Genomic DNA, 21,346 nt, shown 5'->3' on the forward strand with positions numbered 1-21,346 from the left:
TGAGGTGTTGCGGCTCACATATTCGTCCTGCTCTCGTTACGAGCGTACTAATCATGCCCCTTTTCTGGCTCGGGTGGTGGTTTGACAGTTTGTGCAGGTATCGGTCCGTGTGAGTCGGTTTTCGATACACGCTGTGTCCCAGGTTTTCGCCGTCCCTTGTGACCAGCACATCTAGAAATGGCAGTTTCTTGTCCTTTTCTACTTCCATGGTAAATGTTATGTTGGCATGGAGGCTGTTCAAGTGTCTTAGGAAGTAACCGAGCTGTTCTTCACCATGGCTCCACACCACGAAAGTATCATCGACGTACCTGTACCACACCTTAGGTTTGCAAGTGGCCGAGTCAAGTGCCTGTGCTTCGAATTGTTCCATGAAGAAGTTGGCCACCACTGGACTGAGAGGACTACCCATGGCGACGCCTTCCAGCTGTTCGTAGAAGTCGCCATTCCACGTGAAATAGCTCGTGGTGAGACATGCATGGAAGAGCTTTCTGATGTCTAGCGGGAAAATGGAACCGATGTGCTCCAGAGCGTCACTGAGTGGCACTTTCGTAAATAACGAAACAACATCAAAGCTGACCAGGATGTCGTTTGGTGCAAGTTTCAGTTTCTTCAGCTTCTCAATGAAATGTCCTGAGTCCTTAAGAACAACGTTCCACTGAGACCGATCGTTAGCGCTCCTGGATCACCGACATATAAGCTGGCAAAACACTTGGCCTCTCTGCTCCAACCACACGTGGGGAAGACCGACACATACATTAAGGACTCAGGACATTTCATTGAGAAGCTGAAGAAACTGAAACTTGCACCAAACGACATCCTGGTCAGCTTTGATGTTGTTTCGTTATTTACGAAAGTGCCACTCAGTGACGCTCTGGAGCACATCGGTTCCATTTTCCCGCTAGACATCAGAAAGCTCTTCCATGCATGTCTCACCACGAGCTATTTCACGTGGAATGGCGACTTCTACGAACAGCTGGAAGGCGTCGCCATGGGTAGTCCTCTCAGTCCAGTGGTGGCCAACTTCTTCATGGAACAATTCGAAGCACAGGCACTGGACTCGGCCACTTGCAAACCTAAGGTGTGGTACAGGTACGTCGATGATACTTTCGTGGTGTGGAGCCATGGTGAAGAACAGCTCGGTGACTTCCTAAGACACTTGAACAGCCTCCATGCCAACATAACATTTACCATGGAAGTAGAAAAGGACAAGAAACTGCCATTTCTAGATGTGCTGGTCACAAGGGACGGCGAAAACCTGGGACACAGCGTGTATCGAAAACCGACTCACACGGACCGATACCTGCACAAACTGTCAAACCACCACCCGAGCCAGAAAAGGGGCATGATTAGTACGCTCGTAACGAGAGCAGGACGAATATGTGAGCCGCAACACCTCAAACGAGAAATGCAACACCTGGAAACAGTCCTGAGGAGCAATGGGTACTCCACAAATTATATTAGAAGTGTAACTGAGCCAAACACTCGGCGAAGTAAGGAACCAGAAAAAGAAATGTCGGGTACGGCCTTTCTGCCATACATTCCCAGAGTGACGGACAGAATCGGCCGTATATTGCGCAAACATGGCGTAAAGACGATCTTCAAACCGACAAGGAAGATCAAAGAGTGTCTTAGATCGGCGAAGGAGAAAAGAGACCCACTTTCAATGTCGGGAATATACCGCATACCATGCACATGCGGAAAAGTTTATGTCGGGATGACTGGATGATCCATTAACACCAGGATCAAGGAGCATAAGCGACATTGCAGGTTGGGGCAGGTGGAGAAATCGGCCGTGGCAGAACACGCACTGAATGAGACCGACCACGTAATAAAATTCGCCGACACGGAAGTTCTGGCTGTAGAGAACCACTATCACACGCGCTTGTTCAGAGAAGCTGTAGAAATACAAAAACACGCGAACAGTTTGAACAAGAAAGAGGAAAGCCTTAAGGTCAACGGATCCTGGCTTCCCGTACTGCAGCGAACGACCGTCGCAGGTAGCAAGAGGAGAACCGCACCGGAAATGACCGCGGAGAAGCCCTCGGACGTTGGCGCGCCAGGTACATATAGTCTGCGCCCGCGAGCTCGGCTCCAGTTCACCACCGGCAATGGAGGGTGAAGCTTTGACAATGCCAGCCACTCGTGCTGGCGAAACGTCAGAAAAATCATTAGATGAACGTCGGCCGAAGAACCCGAGACAGAAGCCAATAGGCAGTTTGTCAACAAGTGGCCACGAAAGCCTCAACAATTTTGTATTACGCCTCTACGGGGAGGAGATTTGCAGATTGTACCGACGCCTTGACCAACGACGGAAGAAGAAAGCGCGACTGATGTCCTCTCTCGCCTTTCTGTCACGGTGCCGAGATGAATGTGCTACACCGAAGTTCTTGAGATGCAAGCGGCTATTCACCACCGCCCAAGCACATCGTATCTACGACAGAATGGAACGAGCGTTTCTTCGTGAGCGAATACATACAACACGGAGAGACTTGGCAAGAACGGATCAGGAACTTCTGGACATTTTCTATCAACTAAGTAGCAGAATGCATCGAGACGACTGGGACAAGATCGACAGCATCACTCACAGGAGCATGCAGAACGAACTCGAGCGCTGCACCGAGCGACAGAAGAAAAAGTTTGAAAGATGCCGGAAGCAGACCGACAAGGCGACTCCCGACATGTCACACACAGTGGTCAACCTCACTGAACGACAATTGACCGAAGCGGAAGTGTCTGTTCTTCAAAAAGGAGGGAATTTCGCTATCATCCCGAGAACCATACCTATGGAGGACATCATTGCCAACACCGAAGCAGCCATTCGTGCCCTTCCTTGTGAAAGGGCAGAGGAAATACGCACGGAAACAGCCAGGATACTGCGCCGAGCAAAACCGCCAGCTTGCAACCTGAAGAAAGAAGAGGTACAAGCCATTAAGAAACTCAACGCCGACAAGAGTATATTGGTACTGCCTGCCGATAAGGGGAATGCGACCGTCGTAATGAAGACCGAAGATTATGAGCAAAAGATCCGAGACCTATTAGATCCGACGACGTACCGAAAACTAAGCGCAGATCCGACGCAACGTATCACACGGAATACGAATCGATTGATCAAGGCGTCTTCTCTGCCGGCGGACATACAGAGAAACCTGCGCAACACAGAAGCCCTACCACCTCGGCTGTATGGATTACCCAAGATCCATAAGAACAACGTTCCACTGAGACCGATCGTTAGCGCTCCTGGATCACCGACATATAAGCTGGCAAAACACTTGGCCTCTCTGCTCCAACCACACGTGGGGAAGACCGACACATACATTAAGGACTCAGGACATTTCATTGAGAAGCTGAAGAAACTGAAACTTGCACCAAACGACATCCTGGTCAGCTTTGATGTTGTTTCGTTATTTACGAAAGTGCCACTCAGTGACGCTCTGGAGCACATCGGTTCCATTTTCCCGCTAGACATCAGAAAGCTCTTCCATGCATGTCTCACCACGAGCTATTTCACGTGGAATGGCGACTTCTACGAACAGCTGGAAGGCGTCGCCATGGGTAGTCCTCTCAGTCCAGTGGTGGCCAACTTCTTCATGGAACAATTCGAAGCACAGGCACTGGACTCGGCCACTTGCAAACCTAAGGTGTGGTACAGGTACGTCGATGATACTTTCGTGGTGTGGAGCCATGGTGAAGAACAGCTCGGTGACTTCCTAAGACACTTGAACAGCCTCCATGCCAACATAACATTTACCATGGAAGTAGAAAAGGACAAGAAACTGCCATTTCTAGATGTGCTGGTCACAAGGGACGGCGAAAACCTGGGACACAGCGTGTATCGAAAACCGACTCACACGGACCGATACCTGCACAAACTGTCAAACCACCACCCGAGCCAGAAAAGGGGCATGATTAGTACGCTCGTAACGAGAGCAGGACGAATATGTGAGCCGCAACACCTCAAACGAGAAATGCAACACCTGGAAACAGTCCTGAGGAGCAATGGGTACTCCACAAATTATATTAGAAGTGTAACTGAGCCAAACACTCGGCGAAGTAAGGAACCAGAAAAAGAAATGTCGGGTACGGCCTTTCTGCCATACATTCCCAGAGTGACGGACAGAATCGGCCGTATATTGCGCAAACATGGCGTAAAGACGATCTTCAAACCGACAAGGAAGATCAAAGAGTTTCTTAGATCGGCGAAGGAGAAAAGAGACCCACTTTCAATGTCGGGAATATACCGCATACCATGCACATGCGGAAAAGTTTATGTCGGGATGACTGGATGATCCATTAACACCAGGATCAAGGAGCATAAGCGACATTGCAGGTTGGGGCAGGTGGAGAAATCGGCCGTGGCAGAACACGCACTGAATGAGACCGACCACGTAATAAAATTCGCCGACACGGAAGTTCTGGCTGTAGAGAACCACTATCACACGCGCTTGTTCAGAGAAGCTGTAGAAATACAAAAACACGCGAACAGTTTGAACAAGAAAGATGAAAGCCTTAAGGTCAACGGATCCTGGCTTCCCGTACTGCAGCGAACGACCGTCGCAGGTAGCAAGAGGAGAACCGCACCGGAAATGACCGCGGAGAAGCCCTCGGACGTTGGCGCGCCAGGTACATATAGTCTGCGCCCGCGAGCTCGGCTCCAGTTCACCACCGGCAATGGAGGGTGAAGCTTTGACAATGCCAGCCACTCGTGCTGGCGAAACGTCAGAAAAATCATTAGATGAACGTCGGCCGAAGAACCCGAGACAGAAGCCAATAGGCAGTTTGTCAGTGGAAAGTATGTTTACAAATAAATTTTAGTCATTTATGATGGAAAACTGATTATAATCAGTTCAAGATCAAGAATTCTTGTGCTATCAAAAACTTTTAAATTGAATTTAAAACTCCTGGAAACACGTACTATTTAACTTGTCTTATTGATTAGTTGTAATTTATGATTGTAATTTGTGAACTGAAATTTACACCATCTGTATTCTGCCTCCCCCCCACTCTCTCTCCCTCCTCTCTCTCTCTCTCTCTCTCTCTCTCTCTCTCTCTCTCTCTCTCTCTCTCTCACACACACACACACACACAAACAATTTTCGTATGTCCATTGGTCCATTGTGCTACGTAATGCATCAAATAAGGCCAAAAAATATGCTGCTTCCCCCTTCTGTTGCTGATGATGGTAATACTAGTAAGCCAAGACAAATTTAGTTGCAAATGAAATTCAAGAGAAACTTCATGTACATTAGACAGCTCTTCTACCTCTCTCTTTTATTCACACACCATGATGTATGAGGAATTTGTTCCCATGCAGTAATGTGAGTACTCATATCAGAACTGCGTTGCAGTTTCTAGAACAATAGTAAACCATAGTATTTCAGCATATTCTTTATTTGCTAAATTTAGCATGGGATGACATTGTTATATTTCCACAACTTAAGTTGAGCATGAAATGTGAATAATGCAGGAGCAAAGGTGAATGGTCCTAAATTATTTACATTCTGCAAAAACTTTCCATGTCATCAATGCGAATAATAGATTGATAGAAAGCAACTGTGACAAGCCATTTATAAACAATTTGAGAATCACTTTTGGAATGGTTGTTTGAGCTATGTAATCTTTATACTAATATTGCAGGAGAGCAAGAAAAATACCTTAAATATGAATGTGTTATACATTTTACCCTCAATTATTGATGTTAGACTTGCCATTTTGTAGAAGATATGCAAAGAAAAATCAGGGTAACTGACATTTAAATTCTATGGTACTTTATTCTTCAGTGGTAAGTGAGTCCAAGTTTTAGGTATATGTGGTGGTTATCGACTGCAAGAGTCAACCACCTCATCTTTGAGAACAAATTTCTTTGAAAACTGTTGATCTCAGTGTGTTCTGAACTCTGTATTTGAGCGGATGTGTTTGTACCGACATGATCAAAATAAAGTTAATTCACTATAAACATGCGAATACTTAATGTTGGGTTTGATATTACCGTACGTAACATCTCGAATACCACATGTACATACCCAGGAGAATTGGACATGATAGCACCAGAGTAATCTCAATAAAAAAGTTTACTCACATATTCTATAAGAATCCTCCAGAAAAACCCAATATAACCCATGAATCATTGGTAACAATGTACCATGTCAAAACCAGTAACTACTTATGTATGGAATTATCTTTTGGTGGAACTCAATAAATATCAGAAAACATCAAGATTGCAAAGAAAGGCTCTCAAAACCACAAAACAAGCCAAATACAGAGATTCTTCTAGACCAATATTTAATAATCGCAACATACTGCCTCTTCCTTGTTTATGCATTTATGAATTAACAGCCTTCACAAAAGAAAGAACTTCAAAAGAAGAAAATATCTTCAAACATAACTGTGATTTTGGCCCTTACAATACTAGGCAGAAGAATAACCTACATCTGAAGAAGCACAAATGTTTATAAATGAGTATTATATCATATTGATGCTATGCTATATAACCACATGTCATCCTATTTGGAACAGATGTGAAATTTATATATTTTCCATATCAAATTGAAACAGCACTTGCGTGACCACTGGTTCTATTCTGTTTCTGAGTTTTTGTTGTATCTCAGAACTTATTGTAACTGATCAGACATTCTTAACCATACTTACTGCTTTCAAATATGTTATTTGTTATTGTAAGACTGCAACATGTATGAATTATTATTTTTAATCATTCTATGTGTAAATTGTATTTACCATCTGAAACCTGAATTTTCTTATATTGTATGTACAAACTACATACCATTGATTATTTAATGGACCAATAACAAAGAGAGAGAAAATACAAATACAGTATTATTCTGGATTTCTTAACGGCATGATAAAATGATCCTCTGCAGTTTATTGAATTTTCAGAATATTAAAAACAAAGAACTTGATGGATAATATTTATAAGATTTCATTTAAATCCCTATGGAGAAGTAGCCTAAGAATCAATCAAGTGATTCAGATTCACAGTGACACCAAACTCCGTACATCATATGCCTTCCTCCTTTCAGGTGTCCCAGTCCCTTCCTCTCCCACCCAACCTGTCTGTGCAGGTAACCATTCATTAAAAGTGAAAAACAATCAGTGAAAGTTACTGACATTAAATTTGTGTCAATATGGGACTTGCTTTTCATGTGGAATAATCTAACTAACAGAGCTATCTAGGTGCAACTAACAGTACACACACACACACACACACACACACACACACACACACACACACACAGAGAGAGAGAGAGAGAGAGAGAGAGAGAGAGAGAGAGAGAGAGAGAGGGGGGGGGGGGGGGGGGGGAGAAGAGACAGAAAAGAGAAAGTGGGGTTGCAGTATTAGTAACAATGAAGGCTTAAGAGGAAGTGAATTCTGTGAGATATCAAATGTGTCTACAACACATCCATCATTCACATGCACTAAGAGGTTGTCTTCCTTAATTTTTGTTTTCCATCAAATAATTTTTGTTCTCTAGGAAAGGAAGAAAGTAACTTTTAGATAAGGTACAAAATTCTATTAGCATAAATTCTCACAACATTCAAAATGATGCTCATAATAAAAGTATAGCAGTAATTATAATAATTTTTATGGCTTCTGAAATTGTATGTTTAGATTAGATTCACCTTGTTTCTTGCATACTGAAGAATCATTCTCTGAAATAATATCCAGAATTGGCTGCAGAATGGTGTAGTGGTGTACTTCAATGTTTTTATTTCTCCTGCATCAGTTTCCCATGGTATACACAATCTATGAGCAATGAAAGAACCTGAAAAATAATAATTTCTTTCTATATAAGGGCTCTTTTCTGTCACTATCGCTCGGTCACAAGGTCTTGAATTAACATTTGAGCCTTGTTTTCCTGACAAGGAACTCTATTTTATTTTTATCTTACAAAATAAATCAGTTGTGGACCTTAGTCATGACCTTTCAATGAGATTTGCAACTAATAATTTCAGTTTTGTGAATTGCTGTGAACTATGGAATTACAGAATTTCAGTCTTTTTTCTTTTTCTGTGAAATCCAAGGTCAAGCAATCATGTAAGACAAAAAGACAAAAATAATCATCAAACTATCATATTAATAAAGAAGTTAATTTTGTTTACTAGTCTGTAATCATATGACATTGCACAGTATCTGATGATGGATGTGCTGAATCATATAATAAATAAAAATCTCTCTAGTCATCTAGAGAGCAAACATTGAATTAAATGGAAATAACCAGTAACACTTAAAACTAAATACAGCTAACAAATGAACAGCTGGTTTTGTAACAAGAATAATGTAACTACTGCAGGCTTAGGTTATGACTCAAACTGAGTAACCGTAATCCAAACTTAATACACAGTACCATTTACACTAGAAGACATACAAAAAGCATGCAGCAGACTTAAAATAGTGGCCTAATGAAGAATTACTTGTTTATTCACCTTAAGCTCCTTGTAATGTGATTACTTATTGAAAGCTTTTGATGTGTTTGATCATTCTGTGCTCCTGAGGAAGCTTGAACAGTATGGCCTAAGAGCTGTGCCAAATCAATAGATTAAATTGTATTTGGAATATCACTCTCAGGTAACTGAAATTAAGGACATGGAAGGAAATGAACTTCAGGTACACCTTTCAGAACCATGTGGACTAAGTCATGGTGTTCCACAGGGATCTAATTTAGATCCCCTCCTTTTTTTTGTATACATTAATGATTTCCCATCACACATTAATAATGCTGAACCAGTACTGTTTGAAGATGACACCAGTCTATTGATTGAACGGAATAAAAAAGAAAATTTTACCACATCTGCAAAAGATGTTACAAATGAAGAGTCTGAATGGTTTATCAAAAAAGGCTAATAGTTAATCCCCAAAAAATGGTACTCATGATTTCCACAAAGATCAAAATAAAAATGTGGCACAACCTGTAATACGTATAGATAACCAAAACATTAGTGCTGTCAATGAAACTAAATTTCTTGGGGTTCATATCCATGAAAATCTTAAATGGAGCACTCATATCACATACCTAAATTCAAAACTAGCAGAAATGAGCTATCTAGTAAGAATTCTTTGCAAAAATACTAGTGCAGAAGCAGGTAGGGCTGCATACTTTGCATGTGCACATTTGATACTGAGGTACGGTATCATTTTCTGGGGAAATGTACACCAAAAAAAGTATACAGAGAAAATAAAACATTTTTCCTCAATACAAAATGTCCATGATTACACTACCAGGTCAGACAATTGTAACACCAAACTATGCTAAAAAGGTGTATGTCATGCAGGAACAAAACTATACAACAGATTACTAACATATATAAAATCTCTTCCTGAACTACAGAGCTTTAAAAAGTCTGTAGCAGCCTACCTTCTGAAAAACTGCTACTATTCCATTTCACAGTATCTTATGCAAGAAAAAAAATTAATTTGTATCTTTAATTGTAGAAATAAGCTACAAGTATACAGTATTTTAAAAAATTGTAATTATTAACTGTATGGATCCAATTTGTCATAAAAATTTAAATAATGTATGTTCGACATTTGAAAAACCATTAGATAAAAAGGTTTTCTGTCCAATGTCCAATATCCCGTGTACGATACATGTACTGAAAAAGAGATTTATATGGACAAACAAAAAAATAAAACGATAATGGCACTGAGCATGAAACAATCTTTAACATCACTTAAACCTTCACTGTTTCAACATGTCTACATCTCCACATCAACACTGAAGGCCACATGTCAGTCAGTGTGTTAATGACACGTACCAGTACATTACTGTCATCATTTGATTACAATAGCATATCAGGTCCCCAATGTACAGCAGTGGAAAGGAAGATATAGAGTTACATGTTATTGGCTACAAAGTTATAATTTAGTCATCACAACATGTGAAAGTACACTGGGAAAACTGCTTACTTGAAAATAAAAGTTTCGTCTAAAACAAATTTATGAAAAATGTCAAAAAACAGTCAATAGATCTTACATTACTCATAATTCTAATATAGAAGGCCTGCTACTTAGGAGATGATTGTAAATCTGCTAAATGAAAGTATTTACATTTATTAGTGTCATTTAGACTCGATACATTGAAGGTAGCAGTTTTTATAGTTTTATTAGGTCATTTTCGCATGTCCATATATGTTTGTTTACATTATAAATATGAGGGTTAATCAGTGAGTGTAGCTTACTGTAGGTTACTGTTTAAGTCTTTAATAATATCTGCCAGATAGCCCCTAGCAGTTTACTGTAGGTCACTGTTTATTTTTCTTCCACTATATAACACCTAGCAGGAAAAAAAAGCACCAGATCTAGCTTTTACCATTCACATTGTTTTTCATTGTTGAGTGTCCTTTCTGCCAACTAGCTGTTAACCTTGTGTTGCAGTAGGTTTTCTTTAGTTTCTTATAGTAAATCACGTTTAGCTAGATGGATAGGGACTATGTCTGTTGTGTGTGGATGCAGGAGGAGTTGGCCACAGTTCAAACACAGCTGGAAGCTTTGTTGGTCACAGTCAACAGGCTCCAGAGTGCCACCTTGAGGTGCGGTGGGGTTGGGGTGCCTGGGGCAGCCTCTGCTGTACTAGATGTGCAGGGGAGTGGGGGGTGAAGTCCCAGCTTTCTGTCAATGAGCTGAGCTTAGGTACGACTGAGCCAGCAGGCCCACTCTCACCTCAGTGTGGGTGGCTGACTGTGTTGAGGTCTCGAGCCTCAAGGTGAAGGCTGCATTGGGGATGCAGGCTCCTGCCAAATCCCATGCACTTTGATAATAGATTCAATTTGCTATCTGATGCTGGGGGCGGGGGGGGGGGGGGGGGGGGGTCTGAGCCAGATCAGAATGCATCTTCTGCCAGAATATTGGCCACTCCTTCATAGCAAGGTCCGGACAGGCACTTGGGTATAGGGGTTTTATAGCTAGTGGGAGCTCCAAGGTTAGGCGGGTTGTGGAACCCCTCAGGAAAAATAACAGCTAGGGTGGGGAAGACGTCCAACGTTCACTCGTTGTGCTTGCTGGGGAGGCCTTATCCAGGATGTGGAAATGGCTCTTGCAGTGGCTATGGAGCATGCAGGGTGTAGCTTGTTGCAGATTGTTGCACATGTTGGCACCAATGATGCCAGTCATCGGGGTTCCAAGGAAATCCTTGGGTCCTTTCAACAGCTGGATAAATTGGTGAAGGCGGCCTCCATCTCTCAAGGAGTGGAAGCCAAGATGACAATTTGCAGCATCATACCCAGGGTGGACCAGGATCCTCTGGTTTGGAGTCGAGTAGAGAATCTAAACCAGAGGCTACATCGACTCTGTGACGAAAATGGTTGTAGATTCCTCGACCTATGCTATGGGGTGGAAGATTGTAGGGCACCCCTCAATAGATCAGGGGTGCACTACACACACGAAGCAGCTACATGGGTAACACAGTGCTTGTGGTGTGCACATGGTTTTTTTTTTTTTTTTTTAGATTAGGTTCCTCCCCACAGGAAACAAACCACTGGCCTGAAAAATTACCAGTTCATGACACTGATGTGGGTGTGCCAACTGTAAAAACTGTTAGTTCTCCTAAACAGGTCATTCCAAAGGATTTAAATATGCTAAATCTCATTTTAGTAAATTGTCAAAGTGTCTGTAGCGAAATCCCCAAGTTAACCTCCGAAATTAACAGTAGTAATGCCAATATGGTATTAGGTACCGAAAGCTGGTTGAAACCAGATATAAATAGCAGTCAAATTTTGAACTCGGTTTGGACAATGTTTAGGAAGGATAGGACTGATGCTATGGGAGGTGGTGTGTTGATTGCAGTTAAAAGCTGTTTAAACACAGTTGAGATTGATATTGTGTTGGATTGTCAAATAGTCTGGATAAAGCTGTCAATCAGACAAGGAGTGACCATTGTATTAGGATGTTTTTATAGACCACCAGCATCTGAAACAAATGTCGCAGAACATTTCAGGGGAAGTCTTGAGTACATAAGAAATAAATATCCAAATTATCCATTAGTTATAGGTGGAGACTTTAATCTGACATCCACTGACTGGAAAAATTACATATTTATCACAGGGGGCAGAAGGAAAGACTCATGTGAAGTTATTCTAGGAGCACACTCGGCATACAACCTTGAGCAATCGGTTGGAAAACCATCTCTAGATGGGAACATATTAGATATATTGGTGACAAACAGACCTGATCTTTTTGAGGAAGTTAATCTAGAGGAAGGTATTAGTGATCATAATGTTGTTGTGGTTTCTATGTCAGTGGAAGTTGCAAAAACACCAAAGAAACAATGTAGAGTTTTCTTGTTTGGGTAAGCAAATAATAGTGTCATTAATAAATATCTTTATAGTGAGCTCCAAGCATTGAGCGTGGGACCCAAAGGTATAGAACATCTTTGGTCAGAATTTAAAGGTATTGTCCACCACGTGTAGGAGAAATATGTGCCTAGCAAAAATATAGGCTAGGGAAAGGATCCATCTTGGTTCAACAAACATATTAGGAAGTTGCTGAGAAAGCAGATTATTTTGCACAGTCATTTTAAACATAGTCACTGCCCCACTGACAAACAGAAATTATGCGAAATGAAAGCAGCTGTCAAAAGATCAATGAGAGATTCTTTTAAAGGATTTGAAAGCAATATTTTATCTGCAAATTCTAAAAATAACCCCAAAAAATTTTCGTCATATGTGTAATCTATGAACACCACAAATAATTCAATACCTTCTCTTTCTGACAGTACAGGTAATGTAATGGATGATGAGAAACAGAAGGCCAAAATTCTATACCTAGCTTTCAAAAACTCATTTATGGTAGAGGACTGCAGCACCATTCCCACTTTAAACTATTGAAAAAATGCAAGGATGGCTGACACAATGTTTAGCGTACCTGGGATTGTAAAACAGTTAAGATCCTTAAATGCCAGGAAGGCATCTGGCCCAGACGGTATCCCTGTAAAGTTTTATGTTAACTATGCTACAAATATGGCACCATTCTCATCCATCATCTATCAGAGATCATTGGAACAGTGGAAAGTTCCACAGGACTGGAAGAAGGCCCAGGTCATAGCAATGAATAAAAATGGTAGAAAATCAGATGCACATAATTACTGGCCAATTTCACTGACATTGGTTTGTTGTAGAATCATGGAACAGACATAATGACCTTTCTAGACTCTGATAAGCTCGTCTGCTGAAACCAGCATGGTTTTAGGAAACAGCAGTCATGCAAGACACAGCTGGCCCTCTTTCTGCATGATATACAACAGGCTCTAGATTCCGGTTTCCAGGTTGGTGCCATATTCCACAACTTTCGAAAAGTGTTTGACTCAGTTCCACACTGTCACTTGCTCCAAAAAGTGCATGCTTACAGCCTATCCAATGACATATGCGGTTGGATAGAAAGTTTTCTAACAGACACAATGCAGTATGTCATCCTGAATTGAGGATACTTCAACAGAAACAAGAGTAACATCAGGTGTGCCCCAGGGCAGCATAATACGTCCGCTGCTTTTTATGATTTACATGAATGATCCGGTTGATGGTATTGACAGTGACAGGAGACTGTTTGCCAATTATGCTGTAGTCTACAGGAAAGTAGTATCACATGAAAGTTGTGAACAAATTAATGAGGATTTGAAGAAAATAAATGTTTGGTGTAATGATTGGCAGTTATTTCTCAATATTAGTAAGTGTAACCTACTGCATATAACAAAGCGAAAATCCCCATTAATATATGAGTACAATATAAATGCTCAGTCTTTGGAAGCAGTAACATCCATCAACTATCTGGGTGTGACCAATCGAAATGATCTCAAATGGAACAATCAGATTACACGAGTAATGGGTAAGGCAAGCTCTAGATTGTGGTTTATTGTTAGAATCCTGAAGTAATGCAGTCCTTCACCAAAGGAAATTGCTTCCAATACTTTAATTCATTCAGTCTTAGAGTATTGTTCATCTATATAGGACCCTTACCAGTTGGGTCTCATTCAAGAGATTGAGAAGGTCCAAAGAAGAGTGGCAAGATTTGTGACTGGTACATTTAGCTGTTGCGTGAGCATTACAAATGAAGTGGGACACACTTGCAGATAGACAACATGCTAAATGGATGGGGCTGCTCACTAAATTCCAAAATATGGTCTTCGCCGAGGATGTAGAGCATATATTATCACCACCAACTTTCATATCGTGCAATGATCACCATTAAAAGATAAGGGAAATTAGAGTACGTACTGAGGCATTGAGACCGTCGTTTTTCTCTCACGCAATCCGCGAGTGGAACAGTGGGGAGGGGGGGGGGGGGGGGAGGGGGAGTATGAATATGACTTTGGCATGAATAGTGCCCTCTGCCACAGAGTATATATGTAGATGCAAATGTAGATGCAGCAACTCTGACAGCTGTAGCATACCAGATGTTAAGTACCTGCCAGAATAACAAGTTCTCAGCCTAACACAGAGCTAGAACTGATTGTTTTTGTTATATTAGTACATAGAAGCTTGTGGAGAGTCAGGATGAGTGCTGCAGTAGACTTGTTGGGTCCTCTGACTCGACTATAAAAACTACTACTTAGTCTCATTAATTTTATCAGGAGTTTAGAGTGGTCTATGAATCAATAACTTCAATTAAAGAAACTGTTTTATTATATAGCAGTTCATTTGAGTATAAAAAAAATATGTGCACAGTGAACAATCCACATGTTAGAAAAGTATAGTTTCTCATTTATTGTAACCTACACCTTAGTGTTTTAAATTAAGGTAATGGAGCTGTACAGGGTGTCCAAGGAGGAAGGGACGGTATTCATGGATATGACAGGAATGATCCACTGAAAACAAAAAATTCAAGTAAACCTGTGTTCTAGAGTGCTTATCTTAACAGCTACGAGCACCAGTTTACCTTTGCTACTGCGAAACACATCTCTTCTACTCGACAAGTGCTCACAGCTCTTAATGTAATAAATCTATAGGTCATATTTAGTGGAGACCGTTTTCTTTCTTTGGTCCCACATCTCAAAATATGGAAAGCTCATAAAAGAGCTTTTCTTGCATTTTGTTGTCAAATGTGTGAGTTACATCATTAACTTTCTAACAAGCCAAAGACAAATCCGTAGCATTTATTTCCAACTCTCAATCTACTTTGGATCATTGTGTTCCACAGAACAGTCTTTATTACTTCCAGTCTGTTAATGTGTCAGTCTCTACCATAGATACTGGTAGGGAACAAATATTCTTAGAACACAGATGTACTGGAAAATTTTTCTCAAGAATTTATTAGTGGGCTGAAGTGGAGTCAGTCAGTCTCTATGAACCCTGTTCACATGATTCATTTCTTTCACCATATCATTTGACACACTACTGACAAACTTTTATTAAACCATTTTTGTACCCTTTTTAATCTCTGCTTTGTATAAACTAGGTCACATCCAAAAGAAAATCGACTTGTCCTTCAGTCTGTACACTACCTTATAGCAATCTCCAGATCTGACTATAAATAGTCCATTCCAATACAACATGCTGTTTCAATCTCTCTGTAGAATTATTAACATTACTCACCCATGTTGCATATACTGAAAGTTTTTTCTCCCCTAGTAATTTTTCTGGTATGATGTAAACCCTGTCCATAGCCTACTCATGAGCCTAAATTCTTGCAAAATTTCTACTCACATTCTCTACAAAACTTTTAAATATTCTATCAGGCTGCCAATATTTAACAGCACAACATTCAACATAGCTTCTTTTCCTGTAAAACTGTATTTCTATAATAAAACTGTTAGAACTTCTAGTTTAACAAGTATATTTAGGAACGACACTACAACACATATATGTCACAGAGTAAGTTAACATGTGTACACGTTAGCGTTCAGATAAGCACTGAGTCTCAGTCTAGCGGCCGCTGCTCGGCTGGCCGCTTAGGTGGCGCCGCTGCTGCATGGCTGGCAGGCAGACAGCGCCGCACGTAGAGGACGTGCGTAATTGCGCGGCGGCACTTTAAATGATCGGCGAGTCACAACAAAAACGTTCTAGACATTCACAGCCAGTGTTTACTTCAAAGACATTTGGGCTGAGAGGTCATGGATATCAAACATCTTATAGTTTTATTTCTGAAGATGTCTCTTGCAGATGGGGATGAAATATCATTGAATAGTTTTATATATTGACTGCAGCCTCACAGTCTGGAAGCAATAACCAGAGTATGTTTCTAGAGTTTATGGCTGCTAGTACTTTACTTTATACTATTGAAATGAATCAATAGTCCAAAATATTTAGGTAGTCCATGATTTGCTTTCTATTACTGAGTTTTAGTAGTAGTAGTAGTAGTAGTAGTAGTAGTAGTAGTAGCTTTATTCATCCATAGATCTCTCTTTACAAGTATACAGCACTTACATATTGTTCTTGCATATTACTCACAGCCTCTTTCATTCCAGAAAGATTACTTGTGAAAGGCTGGACAAAATGAGTTTTTTGTGGATCTCGACTTTGGCGAAGTGTGCCTTCTTTGACTTTCTGTGATCTTTGGCCACTTGGTGTGTTAACCTGTTAGTGAACTCATGCTTCTTGTGTGTTTACTGATTTTGTACATACTGTCTTATGCTAAATAATAAACAAGATATGTATGCAAGATGTTGTGTCGGTGTTTATCGATCATACACACATAACTAACCACAATTTTGTTACATATTTTAAATACATCATTCTATCACTTTGTAAGGTAACTCTTACCTTTTAAGTGCTAGTTCTAAATTAAATAACTTTTACAACACCCCAAAAATGTCGTTGCTTGAGAACATATTTCAGCTTTAAAACATTGCTAACAATCATGGTGTGGCAGACAAAAGGTGAGAATAAGGCTAATGGGTTTTTGCTAAGTGTCAGACATCAAGCACTTTTGTATTGTCCATTCATGTTACTGTCACTGTTATACCCTTGGCCTCAACAGTCATTAAGTGGGATATTCTTATTTTTAAAAATTGATCAGTACATTTGTTAGATGGGCCACATGGATGATGTCTGAATCCGTTGCAGAATCATGGCTCCCCACAACAGAACTCAAGCTTAACCCTCCCCCTTCTCCCATTACTCATCCCATCAAGCCTGGGTTAATTTGTGCATTAATGTGAGATATAGTTTCAGTGTGACCTGCAGAAAAATTTGGTGTAAATCTTTTTCTTTAACTAATAGCAATGTTTCATTTGTTTCATTCTGACTGATATAGTGGAATTACACTTTGATGTGAACAGTTTATTGTCTCTGGAAGTTCATCCAGTGTTTGAGAATAGCTCAGGTAACACCAATCTTTAAAAAAGGAGACAAACTCAAAATTGAAAACTATGGACCCATCACAATACTTCCAGTCTTTTCCAAAATAGTTGAAAAAGTCATATGCAGTGGAATTATAAACTTTCTCCATATGCACAACCTAATGATTGAAAATCAAAATGGACTCTTAAAATGTAAATCAACCAGCACAACAGCTGCTCAGTTAATTGAAGAGATAATAAGTGCCATTGAGAACAAGCAACATGTTGCAGGTATATCCCTTGACCTTGAGAAAGCTTTCGACTGTGTGAACACCACAACCTTATTAGAAAATCTATGGAACATTGGCATCAGAGGCACTGATCATGACCTAATAAAATCTTACATAAGTTACCAAAAACAGTTTGTACTGCTTAAAACTGACAGTGGTGTTCACAAATGCAAAATCACTAATATAAAACATGGAGTGCCCCAATGCTCAGTATTGGGTCCTGTTCTGTTTTTGATTTACGTAAATGATGTAAGATATTGCACTCAAAGTTCCAAAATAGTTCTGTACATGGATGATACATCCATTGTATGTAAAAAGGAAACATTTAATGAACTAGAGACCCACTGTAACATCGTAACAAATGAAATTCTACAGTACTTTAATGAAAGTCACTTAAATGTAAGCAGTAGTGAAACTTGTCTCATGGAGTTTAACAACAGTTGCTTTAATGATGAAATCAAACTATACATAGGCAATGAATTAGTAAGAAAAGAGTAGTGTAAAATTCTTTAGTTTAACTATTCAAATCACTCTATTTATTTATTCCCTCTATTATAACCATATTTATTTATTTATTTATTTATTTATATGGAACACATGTCAACACTTCAAATTATAAGTTGTCTAAGAGTTTATTTGCAGTTAAGATGATTAGCAGGTTCTGCAAAGACACTGTTGTCCTAAAGACTACACACAATAATCTATTTTCCTCTCACTTGAATTATGGAATAGAATTATGGAACAGAAAACAACCAAAGAAAATCTAAATAAACTATTGCTACTTCAGAAAAAGAGCTCTAAGAATCATCTGTGGGGCAAAATATAAGGAATCATGCCCTGGCTTGTTTCCAAAAACTGGTGTACTAACTGTAGTAAACATGTACATTCTTAAAGCCATGTTACATGACTGCAGTCCAACATATGTTCCAATTTGCATCAGTACAACACTAGAAATAAAGGAAAATTTTACATTAGCAGCCACAGAACAGCACTCTATGAAAGGGGTCCACAGTATGCAGGTTTAAAGATAACCAATGCACTGCCCAGTAAAGCTATGACCCTACCCACAATGAAGCTTAACTGTCATCTAAAGAAATTCCTGTTACAAAATCCATTTTACACATTAGAAGAGGACCATACTTACATGCAGAATAAAAGGAGTTCAAAAAAATGTAAATAGTGTTAAGTGAGCCATTTTATTTGTAATTTAATCATTTTGTTTATCAGTGATGTATTCAGAAAAATGTATTATTGTGCTATGCATCAAGAATTGTAACCTGCTTTTATACATATGCAATTAATCATTTGATGTTGAATAAAGTATTATTATTATTATTATTATTTTCGACTATTCCCATTTAAGAGAGTGTTTTAACTTGAATTCCTTTATGATAATTGTTTATGTTTTTTCTGAGCCCAAATTTTCTTCATGTGTTCACTGTGTTGTTTCTTTCGCTCCACTGTCCATTTGCATCCTGGTCTCTTCTGTGTTGTGGTGTCAAATTTATGTTTTTTGATGATGTTCCTGAATTCAGTTCCATTTTCTGCATCGTTTACTGTTATGTGTGCTTGTCTGAGGTCCTCTTCAACTTCTTTTATCCATTTTGTTTTTCCCCTGCCTGAGTTGATGACTTTAAGAATTCGCTTTGAAATTCTGTTTTCATTCATCCTGTGGATATGTCCATGGAACTGCATTCTTCTTTTCCTTATTGTATCCGTAATCTTGTCTGTGTATGTATATAATTCTGATGTTGGTCTCTTCTTCCAGATTCCTTGCTCTTGTATCGGGCCAAAAATATTCTAGAGAATTTTCCTTTCTTGTTTCTCTATTTCTTTGATTTTAGTTTGCCTATTTGTGTTGTTTCAGATGCATACAGTGCCTCCGGAAGTACGACAGTGTTGTAGTGCCTCAATTTTGTGTTAATGGATATGGACCTTTTGTTATAATAGTTTCACGTGAGTTTATATGCTTTCTGTAGTTTTTTTATTCTTTCCTCATTGGCCTTTAGGTTGATCCCTGATGGCTGGATGATTTCTCCCAGGTACTTAAAATGTGGTACTTGTACAATTTTCCCATGGGTTGTCACAATAGGCAATTTGTCTTGTGGCACGCGTTCTATGTACTGGGTTTCCTCATATGAGATTTGCAGGCCAGTTCTTTGTGCAATTTCGTGTAACTTCTCTATGGCGTTAGTGGCTTCTTTTCTATTAGTTCTGAGGATTGCAAGGTCATCCGCAAAAGCTAAACACTTCACATTGAATCTATTATCTTTTCTAATGCTAATTTGGATTCCTTTGACTTCTTTTTCCCATGTGCTGATAATTTTTTCAAGAATGATATTAAAGAGTAATGGTGAAAGTCCGTCATCCTGTCGCACTCCAGTTTGGATTTCAAATGGTTCCAAGATATCCCCCATAAATTTAACCTTGGAGACTGTGTCAGTTAATGGTTCCCAAATGATTGCTCTTGTCCTTCTGTCAATGCTAAATTCTTCCAGCGTCTTGCAGAGCGCTACTCTGTCTATTGAGTCGTAGGCCTTTTTAAAATCTACAAAAGTAACCACTGTGTTTCGGGTGTTTCTCATCTGGAGAATCATTTTCAGATTCCAGATATGCTCTAGGCATGATCATCCCTTGCGAAAACCAGCCTGGTATTCTCCTATTTGTGGGTCAGCTTGTTCTTCTAATCCATTCATGAGAACTTTTGATAGGATTTTATATTTGACCGGTACGAGTGAGATACCCCTGTAATTATTTGGTTCAGTTTCGTCCCCTTTTTTGTGGAGTGGATGGATGAGTGCGCATTTCCATTCAGATGGGATCTGTTCTGTTTCCCAAATGTTTAATATGATTTTGTGAATTTTTCCTGTTAATCTTTCATCATTTAGTTTCCATAGTTCTGCAATAATTCCATCTTCTCCTGGGGCTCTATTGTTTTTCATTGTCTTGATAATTTCTACTATTTCGTTGATGGTTGATGGTTTAGCGTCAGGATTTGGTTTAGACGTCTCATAGTGAATGTCCTCTGTAGGTCTTTCGCAGTTGAGAAGTTTGTTGAAATAGTCTGTGAGGATTTGGCAGTTATTCTTCGTGTTAGTTTCTAATGAACCATCCAGTTTCTTGAAGCAAAGATTGGGTGGCTGGTATCATGCAATATGTTCTTTAAACGTCTTATAAAAATTCCTGGTGTTGCTCTTCTTAAAGTCTTGTTCTATCTCATCTAGTCACCGTTTCTCATAATTTCTTTTTTCCCTCCGAATAGTTTTCAATGTTTGTTTTCAGATTACTAGAAATTGTTGCCATTTTTCTGATGTTTTGTGACTATTGAATTTTTTCCAGGCATTGGTCCTTTCTTCTATTGCTTGGTCACATATTATATTCCACCACCAGTGTTTTCTCCTTCTCGGGGGTTGACCCAATTTCATCATGGATTTGAGGATGTCCACAAGTTCTGTGGAATAAAGTATTATTATTATTGTTATTATTATTAAGGTTTGTAATGAATCATATTTTTCATTTACAGCTGTTAAGAAATGCACAGCTAAATACAAATGTGATCAGACTTCCTTTGAAGGTAATCCACATGGGGTATATCTCAAAACTGCACTCATAGGTGAGAATACCAAAAAAGTATACATTTTAGGATTGGGTGATTGCTGATTAATGTGGTATGAAATACCTAACACCATAAGTGTATTGGAAGAATGTGGTACATTTGATATGAAGAATGAATTACAAGAAATGTTTGTACAGGACAAATGACACACCTGTTGAATGCTGACAAATTGCAAACACAAAAATCAATTTCTCAACAATGTTTGAACTACTTTACAAAGA

The 21,346-nt window shown here is 39.5% G+C and overlaps 1 protein-coding gene across 2 annotated transcripts in view; it reads right to left on the reverse strand.

Moving 5' to 3' along the window:
• LOC126195008 (ATP-binding cassette sub-family G member 1-like) overlaps positions 1-21,346 on the reverse strand; it is a 361,717-nt gene that overhangs the window by 32,729 nt on the left and 307,642 nt on the right. For both annotated transcript variants that reach the window (XR_007538545.1, XM_049933433.1), the window contains exon 8: positions 7,636-7,778. Coding sequence is in view for 1 of the 2 variants with exons in the window: in XM_049933433.1 (XP_049789390.1) it covers positions 7,636-7,778 (143 nt within the window). In the remaining variant the exon portion in view is untranslated. The remainder of the gene's footprint in view (positions 1-7,635; positions 7,779-21,346) is intronic.

This window comes from Schistocerca nitens, chromosome 7 (assembly GCF_023898315.1).
Source record: "Schistocerca nitens isolate TAMUIC-IGC-003100 chromosome 7, iqSchNite1.1, whole genome shotgun sequence".
Lineage (NCBI taxonomy): Eukaryota > Metazoa > Arthropoda > Insecta > Orthoptera > Acrididae > Schistocerca > Schistocerca nitens.